At 43.6% G+C, this 14,781-nt stretch overlaps 1 protein-coding gene across 3 annotated transcripts in view; it reads right to left on the reverse strand.

Moving 5' to 3' along the window:
* Window positions 1-1,661: 1,661 nt before the first annotated feature.
* The window catches only part of SUSD4 (sushi domain containing 4), a 157,575-nt gene continuing 144,455 nt past the window's right edge, over window positions 1,662-14,781 (reverse strand). Inside the window, exon 9 of one of the 3 annotated variants that reach the window (XM_078649835.1) lies at window positions 1,662-2,647. In XM_078649835.1, the coding sequence (XP_078505961.1) occupies window positions 2,619-2,647 (29 nt within the window). In that variant the 3' untranslated portion in view covers window positions 1,662-2,618. The remainder of the gene's footprint in view (window positions 2,648-14,781) is intronic. The other 2 variants (XM_078649834.1, XM_078649837.1) reach the window with 2 other exon arrangements.

The following is a 14,781-nucleotide window of genomic DNA, read 5'->3' on the forward strand; positions in this document are numbered from 1 at the left end:
ACCAGTGCTGCAGGGCTAGAAAAAGTGCCTAAAACGAGAACTTGATCAAAAAGACATTACAGTGGCTTCATCACATTCTAAAACAAAATGTATATCTCCAAATAATTCTAAAACCCTTAAAACGTTACTGATTGTGATTGAGACAGATAAGGTTTGTGAAGAATCACTTATGATGCAAAAACATCACCAGTGAGACTTACAAGAAAGTCACTTGCCATAGTTGAATACCTTCTCCCGGTGCTTGCCTCAACCATGAGCCACACTTGATCCCAACTCTTTTTTTTTTTTTTTTTGCAGATTTATGTAGCGCGTACTCGACCCGAAGGTATTGGAGCTCTTTACATGAGCACTGGTTACGTTACACAAGGACACACTCATTTTTTTGGTAGGCACGGGGAGATTAGTGATTTGCCCAGAATCACAGGATGTGGACGCGACCCCGAGGCTCGAACCTTGGTTTCCCAGCTCCAAAGTCGAAAGTCTAGCCGTCAGACCTCATCCTCTCTCCAAACTCTATACCACCCTCAAACCTTGTTTTCGCACCCCCCAAACTCATCTCCCTTCACCTTATCTTACATCTACTTATCCAGTTCCCCTTTCTCACTCAACTCTCACTTGCCACCATTTAACCTTCTATTTCCCCCCTCTGGGAGCAGAAACTATTGTCCCTTTCCCAATTTTTACACAGTGCTCGCCCTACATGGGAAGCTTTTGCCTTCCCAAAACAAGTGATTTACTTCAAAAATACCATGATCCACCTTATCCCCCTTTGGCACCCTACCACCAAGTATTCCACACCACCACTGCCACAATTTTGGATAACAAACACCCCTATTCTATACTCTCAGATGTCCTATGGTACTCCCTGCAGCCATCTACCTATGTTTGTGTTGAAAGCTGCACTTCATGCACTGGTTCTCCAACAAATCCTACCTCTAATGGACGGGATTACACCTTTACTCAAAGTGGTTTTCCGCATCCTTCCTTCACACAGCACTCTCCTCGCTGCCCCCGTCCACTAGGTGCATAAGCTTTACCCTTTTGCTTTTAACAGTCTGTTTGCCCTCTTCCCCTCCAGAGCCCTCTACGCCGCCTGGTGCAGTCTTGCTCCTGTCCTTCACCCCACAAATGCACTTAGCGTCTCTCAGGTGCTATCCCATTCTCCCTTCAATGAGCCGCTCTCCCCTACCAGTCACTGCTTGTACCAGGACACTGAACTGCTCTGGTGCCCGTCTCGTAAGGAAGCTTCCAGCCCTGTGACGCAGCTCAGCATGTAAGCAGTGGTCCTCGCCCAGAGGCTCAGCCTTCTCCATATCTAAAACCACCTCTGCCCACACATCATAAAATCAGGCCCAACCACCCTAGGCTCTGACTCTGCCTACTGTGGAGGGTGAACATGCCAAAACACTGGCAGTCACCTCCCACAAGACCTCCTCTTCAGCCTGATATCAACCGGAATCCAGGACTCCTCCAGAACCCAGTAGGTACCCCCTTTTAGCATCACAAAGCATGTAAAGTGTTTTTATCACTAAAACTACCATAGCAAACAAATAAACCCTAACTTACGGTCAAGTAAATGTTACTAAAAAGTTCCCCTAAATACGCTCACTTTAAGCTCCAACTGATACCTAGATGTTGTATCTTGCCTATTGCATACTCCTATGTATGCCTTTACCCTCTTAATGCCCAGCTAGTGGAATGCCTCTGCACTGTGATGCGCTACGGAATGTTGGGTGCTGGTTAAAGATAAGCCACAGGTATGATGGGGCTGAGCTGCCTGCTGGCTGCACCTGGTTGGGCTTATTTAAGGCTATTTAACAACTTACAATAAATCTTCATGAAATACCTCAACCAGTCTGGAGTCCATTACTACACTACAGCACAATAAGAAAGCAACAAGAGCTCCTTACTTGCATTCTGGCCTTAACACCAACCTATCAATATATTGAATAATTCCTGCGTTGTCTGCTACTCTGCCAGGTGCCACTGAAACAAAAAGCCAGGAGCTGACCGGGTCACCTATTTGAGTCTCAGCCATCCATTCTGTATGTCATATTTTCTCATCCAATTATATATCTGCTTCACACTTTTGTTATTTGTAATTCATCATCAAAATATTAAAGACGCAACACACGTTTTCAATTTGATAGCTTTTTGTGTTCCAGGATTACAACTTCTGTACAACTTTTGTTGTAACACTTATGTGCCATTTCTAGATTAAACATTGTTTGCAGTGTCTGATTTCAGTCTCTTATAGATAAACCTGATTTAAGTGCCTTAGTTGCATTGACAATGAACCATATGCCATAATAGCCACTTGTCTTGGTGAACACATTTTAAGACAGAGCAGGATCCTTTGCATTGGTGATTTTCCACACTCTTCTTTCCAAGCATTCCTCTGCTGCAACTTGTTTTTTAAATTTCAAGCTGGCTTTGAGAAAGCCAAGCTGAAGATTTGATTATAAAGCGTGTTGACCCTCACCAGGGATATATATGGTGACAAAATTGGAAGTAATTTTAACAATTACAAATCATTGTTCCTCTAAGTTCCTCAACTGTCTGTGTATAAACACAAGCAGATGACTTGTCAGTCCAAGTGAAACATTTTTCTGTGTGGGTCAGGGTTCCTCGTCCACCAATGGAATTTCTGAAAAACAAAAACAACTGCTGTGATTAAAAATAACTGAACAATAGCATAAAAGAAGCACAATTGCTAATCAAAGGCTAAAGAAAGTTGTTCGGAATTATTATGATCAACATATACCTAAAGCATGGCGTGGCATGGAGTGTATTGTGATGGTGGCGTGCAAGGGGAATTGCCCGCCGAACGTTGTTTACCCCGTACTATTATCTGCAACCAATCATCAGGGCACAACAAATAGGGGGCATGCTCCCTGCTGTAGCACTGCGGTATCCAGCTGAGTGTCTGCGCAGGATTTCTCTGTGGCCCTCCAGCTTTATCATTCTTTGAAACTGAGCTACACACCTGGCCCTATGAAGAACCTGGTCTGACCATGTGGTGGACAACGGTTCTTCTTAACCCCTTCGATGCTCATGACGAGCTCAGCTCGTCATGAGGTACACCTCTCGTACACTCATGACGAGCTGAGCTCGTCATGAACCGCCGGTTTTTTAAAACTTCAGCGCACTGCGGGAAAATGCACCGCATGCATGGAGTTAAGCAGGTCTGTTTCTGAGTAACTAGCCCCCCATTTCTATGTGATGCCTACTCAGTTAAATCCATTCATCCCTTTTTTTTTTTTTTTTTTGTCCTCATATATGCCACCAGTAGATAAATGCTCTAAGTAGGCGCTCTTCAGGCCACTGACACAAACTAACGTTACCAGCCCTCTTGTTTGTGGATAGCCGATGAAGATTGCCCAGAGGTAAGGCTGTTACCCGTCCAACTTCCTCTCGTGTTGGTACTTGCTACAGAGGAAGGACAAGTCCACATACCTCTGGCATAATCATTGGACTATTTCTCACACCAGGCATTCAGGGCTGACCATAATTTAGCAGACTCATCTCCACCACATAAAATATCCAATTTACTCACCGCCATAATGTTTTTAAGGAAATCTGCAAATGTCGGGGGAAGCGCAGACTTCCACTCTTTACAGATCTCTCTTCGGGCGATCACTGTTACATAAAAGATAAACTGAGATATATTACTGTTAATATCGTAATCAGGTTGGAGACCAAAGAAAACCAGACTTAAAGTGTATGTAAGTGGAAGTGAGAGTACCTCTTCCAAAAACCCACAGACTTGTCCCCAAAAATTGTTTATATTTGGACATTCAAAAAACATATGTACGTCATCTGCCTCTTGTGACTTACATCTGGGACAAGAATATTGAACTATGGACATCTTAGAAAGTTTCGCAGGTGACCAGTAAACCCTGTACAATGTATACAGATGATTCCTTCTTAAGTTGGAAGGTTTAATTATTTTTTGGGACATAGAGAAAGAATCTGCCCATAATGTAACAGAGTTATCCGAGATCTGAAGGATAGAGGGGTCCCATAACTTGGTAATCTCCGCCTCTTGATTATCCTTATTGCTTATAAAAATTTTGTACCATTGGGCAGTCTCCCCCTTTCTTATCGTTTTATTACCGATTAGGTCAAGGAGGTGGCACTCATCATCAGAATTCGAGGCATGACTTCCCCACCAGGCCGATAATTGATAGAACTTAAATCTCGTGAGAGTTCCCCCAGTTAAGCCTACCAGCGTTTCCCATTTTAGTACTCTTGATGTATCAAGAAGGTCCCCCCATTTGAAGAGACCCGCCCTCTTTAACGGAAGTGCTAACTGATCTGTCAAACATTCCGGTGTACCAGGGGAATCCCATATCGGGGCATATGTATGATAATAATGTATGCCTAACATCCCTCTTATTTGTAGCCAGTTATGTAAAACAGCCTTCAAAAGCTTCAATCGGACCTTTTTAAAAAATTTTTGGTCTCCAAATTTAAACGTAAAGAAATCAGCCCCGTATGGGAGATCAGACAACATGGCTCGGAAGAGTATTCCATTAGAAGTGGAGTCTAATTTATTCGCTAGAAGTCTAAAATTTTTAAATTGAAAAGCATAGCAGTATAAAAGTAAATCTGGGAGAGCAAGGCCGCCTATTTTTAGTCCTCTCCTCAACTTCCTCCAAGCTATCCTGGGAGATTTTGTCGCCCAAATGAAGGAACCTATCCTACCCTGTAAGTTGAGAATGTCTTTCTTATTAAATGTTAAGGGAATGGAATTAAAAAGGAAAGTTACTTTTGGCAAGATAATCATTTTAACCAGGTTTACTCTACCATAAATATTTAAAGGCAAAGAGTTCCATCTGGTTAAAAGTTTCCTAACCTCTTTTATCACTACATCCCAACTAGTTTTAGGAATTTCATCCAGCTTATGATTGAGCTGTATGCCCAGGTATCTCATCTTAGTTTTAGCTTCTGGAATAGGGACTAAGGTATTCCAACACATAATATCGGTCTTTTCCTTATTAATGCCATACCCAGAAACGATACCAAACTCCTCAGCAAGTTGAAATAGTCTTGGAATTGCATCTGATGGATTTGAAGTATATAAAAGAAGATCATCTGCGTATAGAGCTGTCTTAATTATTAAATCTCCAATTTTAAAAGGGTAAATTATAGGATCCTGTCTTAGAAGACATACAAAGGGCTCGATATATATATCAAATAATAATGGAGATAAAGGACATCCTTGCCTCGTCCCTCTATGAATATTCAACCAATCTGACAGTCCACCGTTCACCAGGATCCTGGCTCTCGGGCCCCCATATAAAGTTCTAATTCCGTTAATGAAAGTTTCTGGGAAACCGAACTTCCTCATCGCTTTCCAAAGAAAAAGCCAATTCACTTGGTCGAATGCTTTGGCTGCGTCTATTGCGACGATAGCAAGAGGCTTCTTTTTCTCTATGGCGTAATCTATGGCAGCGATTACTTGAAATGTGAGCTCATTTAATTGACGGCCGGGAATAAATCCCCTCTGGTCGGGGTGGATAATAGATTTTATGACATTAGCCAGTCTGGTCGCTAAAATTCCAGAATATATTTTTAAATCAGAATTCAGGAGTGAGATGGGGCGATAAGATTCTATCTTTTCCGGATCTTTATTCGGTTTAGCTATTAGTGATATGGTAGCGTCCAACCATGAAGATGGTATTTGTTCTCCCTGTATGAAAATTCTATTGAATAATTTCTGAATTGGAACTAAAATTTCTTCAATATTTGCTTTATAAGTCTCTATCGGGAGGCCATCGGGACCTGCAGCTTTATTCCTCGCCATCTTCTTTAGTTGGAGTCTAATCTCCCCTTCTGATATGTCCTTTACCAAAAGAGCCATGTCTGACTCTTTTAATTGCGGTAAGTCATCCCAAAGTGACAGACTCTCCAACTCATCCATTGAGCAGGTGATTTTTTCCGTATATAACTCCTGATAGAATGTTCTAGCTTCTTGCCTGATTTCATCATCTTCAACCAAAACGAGTCCAGACCCGCGTTGTATTAAAGTTTTGATGTTATTTCTGGTTCTCTCCGACCTAGCTTTCCACGCGAGCAGGGATCCACACTTCTCCCCATATTCAAAATTACGTAATTTACTAACTTCCCATTTATCCTTGAGTAATTTCTCGGTTCTTGATCTGAAGTTCAATTGTAATTCCACTAATTCTTTTTCCAATCTTGGTACGTTAATTCTATCATCCAAAGTGGCGGAGAGAAGCTGTTCTTCTTTTATTTTAATTAGCCTAAGCTCTTTAATATCCATTTCCTTATTAAGCTTCCTATTTAAGATCATCTGGGAGCTGTATATTCCTCTTAGATAAGATTTGAATGCATCCCAAACAATATTCTCAGGAGCTGTTTCATCGTTAAATTCAAAGAATTCTATGGATTTTTCTTTGATTTTAATATTAAATGCTTCATTTAAAAAAATAGTCCTATCCAATGTCCACCTATATTCGGGAGAGCTCCTCTGAATCTTAATATTTAGTTCAACCACTGAATGGTCAGATAGACCAATCGGAATATAAGAGATAGACTCAGTGGTTGATAAGAACGATTGGTCTAATAGAAAAAAATCTATTCTGGAGAACTGGTGGTATTTTTTGCTATAAAAAGAATATTGTTTTTTTGTGCCGTATTTAACTCTCCAGACATCTAACAATGTGTAGTCTTTCATAATATTCTTCAGGATCAGAAAAGATTTTGTTGGACAATTGTATCTAGATTTAGAGGTACGGTCTAATGTGGGATCTAATAACAGGTTAAAATCCCCCCCTAGCACAATAGGGATTGTATACTGAATCATATATTTTTCTAATCTCTGAAGAAAGACAGGATTATCCTCATTCGGACCATAATAAACCCCGCATAAGAATTTAACTGAACTTATTGACACCACTGCGGCTAACCACCTCCCTGACTGATCTGTGGCCCAATCATGCAGTATAATACCCTTATTGGCACAACATATTATTGCAACCCCTCTCGTTGTACCCGTTTGTTTTGAACAGAGAATCTCCTGTACCCAATTAAGTTTAATGAATATTTTTCTACATTCATCCGCTTCCAAATGTGTTTCCTGTAATAGGATAATGGAAGCTCCAGTGTTTTTTAAAAAGTGAGAAATGTTTAATTGTTTCTTACGACTCCCTAGCCCGTTCAGGTTCCATGAAAGAATTTTAGTAGATCTTGGCTGGGCCATCATTTAATCTTACTGTCCTTCTGTTATTAACTAAAGAAAAATAGTAGCCTGCAAGGTTTAAATTTTGAAATAAATGAAAATTTGTGACAAATGAGGACTTTTTTTTTTTCTGATTTTCTCCCCCATCCCCCTGAACCCTTACCCCCCTCCCGTTGAGGAACCCTTCCCTCCTGATTGGCGTAATTACGCCCTAGAAGGCCCTGCACCTCCTCTGCCCTACCTCTATATATCAAAAAACAATGTCGGTCTCAAATTTCCCTTATAAGCTATGTATATACAAATATATTTTCCCCCTTTTTTTTTTTTTTTTGATTTTTTTTTTTTTGGGTGTTTTTTTTTTTTTGTTTTTTCCCTCCCCCTCTTTTTTTTTTTTTTTTTATTTTTATTTTTTTTATAAAATTTTTTTTTTTTTCCCTCCCAAGAACAAACACAAACACACTCCCCTTTACCATCCCTACTCCCATAGTATTCTATACTAATCTATACTAAATTAAGCTAGAGTACCAGTTGGATCTCAATTCAGTTGCATTATCTACTCCTTCCTCTCCTTCATCTTAGCTAGCACCGCATCCGCTTCCTCCGGGAAATGACAAGTAAACATTTTATTATTCCACATTATTTTGAGGATGGCTGGAAATTTCATTTGTACTTGTGCCCCCATTGAACGCAATTCAGGCATTCTGGAGCCGAGCTCCCACTGTCTTTGGGCTGTTTTACTACCTATGTCCGATCTGACTTGGTAGGGGTTGGCTTGAAAATGCAGAGAAGAACGCGAGAGACATCTATTGAGAATAAGCTCCTTAACACTATAAGTTTGAAAATAGACTAGGATTTTCCTAGGCGCCTTCCGTTCTGGGTGTAGCCTGAACGGGTCCCTATGAACCCGCTGGATTTCCGCTTCCAGATTAATGTCTGGGCGATCCTTTAGGATATCATCCCGGAGGAGTTTGCACACAAAGCCCTTTATATCTTCTACTTCTGCGCCTTCCGGAATTTTAAGGATCCTCAAGTTATTGCGCCGACACTGAGTTTCCAATCTTTCTAAGTCCATAGTTAAAGTTCGATTCTGGGCTTTCAGGGCATCTATGCCTTTAGAATTCTCTTTGGAGGACTCTGTAAGAGATGTTACTTTCACTTCTAGATCGCTAGTCCTGGCGCTAATACCTTCGATTTTAGCCTCCAATAGATCAAATCTGTCATGCAGACCCCTCTGATTTTTTTCAGAAACCTCAAATCCAGCTAGTAAGTCAGTCTTGAGTGAATGCAGTAAGGAGCCCAGTCTATCATCTGTTAAGCCATTCCCCCCGGTGTCTCCCGCTGCCCCACTCGACTGTGTGAAAAAGGTATCGTCTTCCAGACCGAATTGCAGGGATGCTGGAACATTCTTGGATGCGGATGCAGATGCGGATGCGGATGCAGCAATCTGATTATCCTGCATGTCATCCGATGAAATTATCCCACTTTGTTCGAGAATTTGATTAGGTAGATGTTTTACTGCCTCTCCTGTAGTACCCTGTGGGTTAGCTGTCCCCAAAATCGCATACTTATTACTCAGGGGGAAAGTAGCAAGAAGAGGGGAATCAACTATAACGTTTAGCTTGTTAACCGTTTCTCCTATGGGATTCCCCGTTCCGTGCAACCTTTTATCCATTCCCCCATCATTTATATCATCCCTGGTATTGACTGTTTTAGGGGCCACTGCTTGCTCCATGATCTTGAAGTAACTCGTTAAAGACGGAGTCCCTCTAGGCGCCAAAGGTTGCTTAGGTCTCCCCCTTTTTGCACCCCCCTTCTTATTTGTCTTTAACGGTGTAATGGGGATTGGCCCACTCCTTGCGCCTTCCACTAAATCCAAGGGGTTAAGAACCCCTTTCTTCTTGAGTTCTTGCCTGGAGCGCAGCTGGTAACGGTTCTTTACTAGACCCCCTTTCTTAGAGTCAACAGAGTCACCGGTAGCCCCCTTTGAGGTCGTGACACTGTCCGATACAGGGCTCCAAGCTGAACCCCCTGTGCTGCAAGTGCTGCCTGATAATAGGGTTATCTTTTGCATCAAAGGAACATGGGGCGGCAGGCTAGCGGCTGCTGCGAGGCTCAGCTCCAACATGCCCTAGAACGAGCCTAAAGTCGGTCTATTGGATTATGGCTGTAAATTGAACGGTGAGAAGGAAGGTATTACCTATTGAAGATGTTATTTTCGCCTTTTTGAGAAATTTTCTCTCTCCGCTTTTCATCCCTGAGTTCTGCAGCGGCAGCGGCACGGGCGTGGATGTGGATCAAACACAGAGGCACTAGGACCGCTGCGTAGTACAGGGCGGGACCTGGAGATGCGAGAGTGCGAGCGAAGGTACACGGAGGAGCGGCTCACTAGGCAGCTGCATCGGATCCCCAGCGAGGAAACCTGCCGGTATACGGGGACGGTCGAGAAAGGTTTCATTGCAGACTCTCATCAAGCGGTGAAGGTAACGGAAGCCTCCTGGTTGCGGGTAAGTTGCCATAGTATATGGCTCCGCTCAAGGGCCGCTTTTTGGTATCGAGCAGGCGTTTTCTCATGGCGGGCTCACCCTGGGACAGACTCTACTAACCCGGGTCTTGCAGGTCGTATGGAGCCAGAAAGAGCTGTTCCTTTGATGCAAAAGAAATCCATTCATCCCTTGGGTGCTTGGGCTGTGTGCTATAATGCTTCATGCTGCTGCACCAAGGCTGTGTTGAGTCTATGATGGCCTTAGACCAGCTAGATATTGAGCAAGGCCTTGGAGAGACCTGATCTATAACAATAAGTGGCTCCTGGGTATTCCAATAGTAAAGCATGTTAGATGTGGGGGGCGTACTTTCTTGTATTTAGCCGCCACGCTATGGAACAGCTTGCCCCTAGAACTCAAGAAACTGGATTACCAATCGCCCTTTAAAAAGGATCTAAAGACCTTTCTTTACAAGAAAACTTAAAGGTTGGTCAATAACAGTCCTACTGCTCTGCACCAGGACACTTATCTGAAGCAGTTGTTCGTGCTTTAGAAATAGTATTTCATTAATTCATTCAAGATGCATTTGATGAGTTAAGGCCCATGTCCCTATGTGCCACTTGGCCCCCCCGCTGGCCCTTTAACTTGTGAACGATAGCTGAGTAAGAGGCAGTGCTGGGCTGTTGAATAACGGTGGCAGCTTTTGGGCAGAGCAGAGGTTGTGCAGGAATGAGGCAACCACCCAGCCAATCTGGAACCAATCGGGGCAGACAGCTGTGCGACAACTGAAGAGGTGGCATCTGAGTGGAAGGGCTCAAGCCTCAAGATTTGGTTCATTCCTCGTGTCCATGTGCTGGGTGTAATAAAGATGAATACTCCAAAAATATGTAGAAACTCAAAGGAGTTTATTCAGGATCAAGAACACAGCATCAACAGTTGAAACATCCACCTGGGTCAGCAATCTCCCTCTGAATCCAGTTACATTCACATACAAACATTCTATGATGTCATAACATCAACTGTAGTATTCTCAAACAAGCATAAGTAAATTACAGCACTGGGCAGTAGGGGAGAGAAGTATTGAAGTGCTGCAGATCAAAAGACGTTTTGGTTCTCTGTTGCCAAACATGCCTGATCAATGCTTGGAAGATTCTTGACAATACCACCGGGGCTCCGATGAACAAGACTGTGAGACATGTGGAGCAGAGGGAAAACTGTCCTGAGTGCAGTGCTCAGAGGGGAATTCAGCAGTCTAGCAGTGGTATGTTGGTCTTTTATTTCAGGGGGTTTATAGGCCGCTTGGATTGTGGTTGGGACCTTTGGACATCTTCCCCCTTCCCTCGTGGCAGGGTGACCGGATGAAGCCCTGTTTCCCCTTCACTCTGATGTAGCCACTTAGCCTAGACACCTGACCTGAGCGGGGGCAGGTTGGTGACCCGGCTTGAGCTACTATGGGTCTGATGGTTTCATTGGAATCCATGATACTCATTACCTAACATTCGAGGAGGCACCTTGTAAATTTCAGATTAAACAGGGAGGCCTGGGCTGATGCAGACTATGTGCCGCGTCATTCTTGCAGACGAGCATTTTGCTACCTGCACTGCAGCGCCTAATTAAACAATGTTGCAGTTGTAGGTGGTGGAATGCCCGTTGGCAGGGTGGGGAGGAGAGCAGAGGCAATGGAAGGGGAGAGTTTATGAGGGGGAGAGTGCCAGCATAATAAAAAAACACAGAGTGCCAATCACCAAGGGCAAACACCCGAGTCAGGAGTCGGTGTTTGGACTGTTGCCTTGTGGTGAAATGTCTGCAAATCGACTGGGTCCCCTGGTTTGGGTGTAGGCCAATGAATGTTTCCCTCTTTGGACAGTGGGGCTTACACTCAGCCATGGTCATTCACTGTGAATAGAGAAGGATCAGAGAAGCAGCAGTCCCCTAGATAAACAAACTGGAGAAATATGCCTTCTTGAGAACACGTGGGTGAAGAGGGAGAGATACAAGAGTGTCACCTGATGCGCTGGACTCTGGGATCCTCATCCCCCAGTTAAGGAAGTTCAGAAAACTGTAACCAACTCTAGGACAGTGACAACACACACAGATCAATTCTGCCAACACTAAAATGATTGAAAAGGGTTGAAAGAAGTTCTTGATGATGTAACAAAGCAGAAGCTATCAGGAAGCTAGCGGTTGACTCGCGGATCTTCTGCCAGAGCACTAAAGTTGCACAGGCTTGACATCTCTGCTGAGCAGATAACCAACACTTTTGATGCCAGACGAAATTACCTCCTGACTGCTGGAATTATTTAGAGGACCAGGCAAGAAGGAATACCGCCTGAGGACTATCAAGCTGCCATTAGCCTTGTATATAAAGAAGGTACATCAAAGGATAACTACCGCTTCTACAGACCATCTCAATAGAGACAAGAATGCGGACTACGGTAATGGGCAACAGATTGAAGATCGTGGTGGCTTCCTGTTTATATCTGGATCAGTCTGTCCACTAGGATGAATCTTCGCAATATGTACAATTGTGTGGAATGTATGTCTACCTGTGAGGAATCCCGTCTCTCCTGTCTAATGAGGCAGAGAAGGCATTCCTCTCTACTAAATGGAGGTTCCTGGTTGCACAGGAATAGAGAATATGAATTGGGCTGGACTCAGCAGCTTAAGCCACCTTTAGCTATGCAGAGCCAATATTTTGGTGAGAATTAATGGCAACCTTTCACTTTAATTTATGCCCCAGAATGGGAAAAGAAGTGATGCACTCTTTCTTTCTCAATTATATTTGTGATGTCTCTTGAGACTGTGATCTCTTGGATTAGGTTTGATCCGCTTGTTCTGGGTTTAAGTGGCAGATGTACCTTCACAAAAATATTCTCCTATAGAAAGACAATATTTTGTCTGTAGCAGACACCACCTGGATATTTTGGATATTTGGATAGGTATTTATAGAGCGCAAACGTTCGCTCCGGAGGGAGCATCATGGCGCTAATAAACCAATGACCAAATCACAAAGAAGGTAGTGGGGAGTTAAATGGCTGCTTTGGTCCAGTCATCCGAGAGATTAAAAATCCACGTTTTAAGTTGTTTCCTAAACGGCATTTCAAGCGTCTGAAGTCTGAGATGCCTTGGCATGCTGTTCCAGGCTCTAATAGCCAGAGAACTAAGTGTTTTTCCGCCTTTAGACTTCAGATTGAATTTGAAGGGGGCCATGAGATTTTCTTGCGAGGATCTGAGAGAGCGGCCCGGTGTGTAGTGGGGAAAGCGGCTTGACAAATATGCAGGACCGGATTTGTTGAAGGCTCGGAAAGCTACGATGAGAATTTTAAAGAGTATTCTTTTATGCAAGGGTAGCCAGTGTAAGGATTTAAGAGCAGAGGAGATTGAGGATTTGCGTGGGAGTTTAAGGACAAGGCGCGCAGCAGTGTGTAAGACACTTTGAAGTTTCAATCGGGTGGACTTTTTAGTCCCTGCCAGGAGGCCGTTACAGTAGTCCACTCGCGAGAGTATGAGGGCTACCGCGATGGTCTTTCTGGAGTCGAGCGGGAGGAAGTCAAAGAACTTTCTCAGGGACTTTATGATGCCGAAGCATTTACCTGCTACGGTCGTGGCGTGGGTGTCGAAAGAGAGATCGGAATCAAAAATAACTCCGAGGTTTCTGGCTGATGAAACTGTCTGAGGTGGCGCAGCGGAATTATCAGGCCACCACAGGGCGGGACAAAAAGAAGCGTACTTACCAATGGGCAGGATCTCGGTTTTATTCGAGTTGCAGCGGAGATGGTTAGCGTCCATCCATTGAAAGACCGCTGTGAGACAGTGCTTAAGGTTGAGTTCGGCCCTGTTTGAATTGTCATCGATAGGGATGACAAGCTGGGTATCGTCGGCATAAGACGTAACGGTTATGCCGAACGATTCTATGAGGGTAAGCAGGGGGATGAGATATATATTAAAAAGGAGGGGACTTAGAATGGAGCCCTGAGGAACTCCACAAGAGACCATTTTTACTTTTGAATGAAAGGGACCCAGTGTGACAGTTTGAGCCCTGTCGCAGAGGAAGGAACAAATCCAGGCTAGGGCCGAGTTTGTAACGCCGATGTCCTTGAGTCTGTTAAGCAGAATGGAGTGGGAAATGGTATCGAATGCTGCCGTGAGGTCGAGAAGGATCAGGATGGCCTTCTTCCTTTGATCTTGGAGGATTTTGATGGTATCGGTCAGCTCGATCAGGGCGGTTTCGGTGGAATGTTTAGACCGGAAACCGGATTGTTGAGGGTGAAGGAGGTTGTGAGTGTCAAGAAAGGACTTGAGCTCCTTGTGGACTAATTGTTCAGTTATTTTGCCTAGTGCAGGTAGTAAGGTGATGGGACGGAGGTTAGTTAGGTCAGAGGGGGGTTTGTTTGCCTTCTTCATGAGAGGTTTAACCACCCCTTTTTTCCAGGAGAGGGGAACAGAGCCAGTTTTGAGGGAGAGGTTGACTATTTCATTAATGACAGGATTGACTTCGTCAATGATGATATGAAGAATCTTGGGAGGACACGGGTCAGAGGGGGAGCCAGATTTGCATGAAAGAATCGCTTCTCTGGTCTGAGTCAAGGTCACCGGGGCAAAGTGGTCGAGACTGTTAGCGATTGGGCGAGGTTGATTTAGATCCAAAGATGAGTACACAGGGGGGGGGAGGGGGGAAGTTTTTAAGGATGGAGGAGATTTTGTCATCAAAGTAGTCAGAAATCCTGTCACACAGCTCTTGGGAAGGGGGGATTTCTGGTTGAAGAGCTTTTGGTTTGGTGAAAGATTTTACTATGGAAAAGAGGGTTTTTTGTTTTTGGCTGGCCTCTTTAATGGCTTTTACATAGTATGTTCTTTTTGCTGATTTGATTGCTGAAAGATAATTTTTCCTCTGTAGGATGTAGTAATTACGATCATCAATGTCGTAAGATCTACGCCATTTGCGTTCAGCTTTTCTGCAGAGTAGGTGAACGGCTGTTAGATCAGGCGTGTACCAGGGGGCTTTAATTTTCAATTTTTTTAGGGTATTGCCTTTGTTATTCGGAGGGCATCGTTTTGAGATTTCATGCGAGAGCCAGTTGTTAAGACATACTG

Source organism: Lissotriton helveticus, chromosome 6 (genome assembly GCF_964261635.1).
Source record: "Lissotriton helveticus chromosome 6, aLisHel1.1, whole genome shotgun sequence".
Taxonomy (NCBI): domain Eukaryota; kingdom Metazoa; phylum Chordata; class Amphibia; order Caudata; family Salamandridae; genus Lissotriton; species Lissotriton helveticus.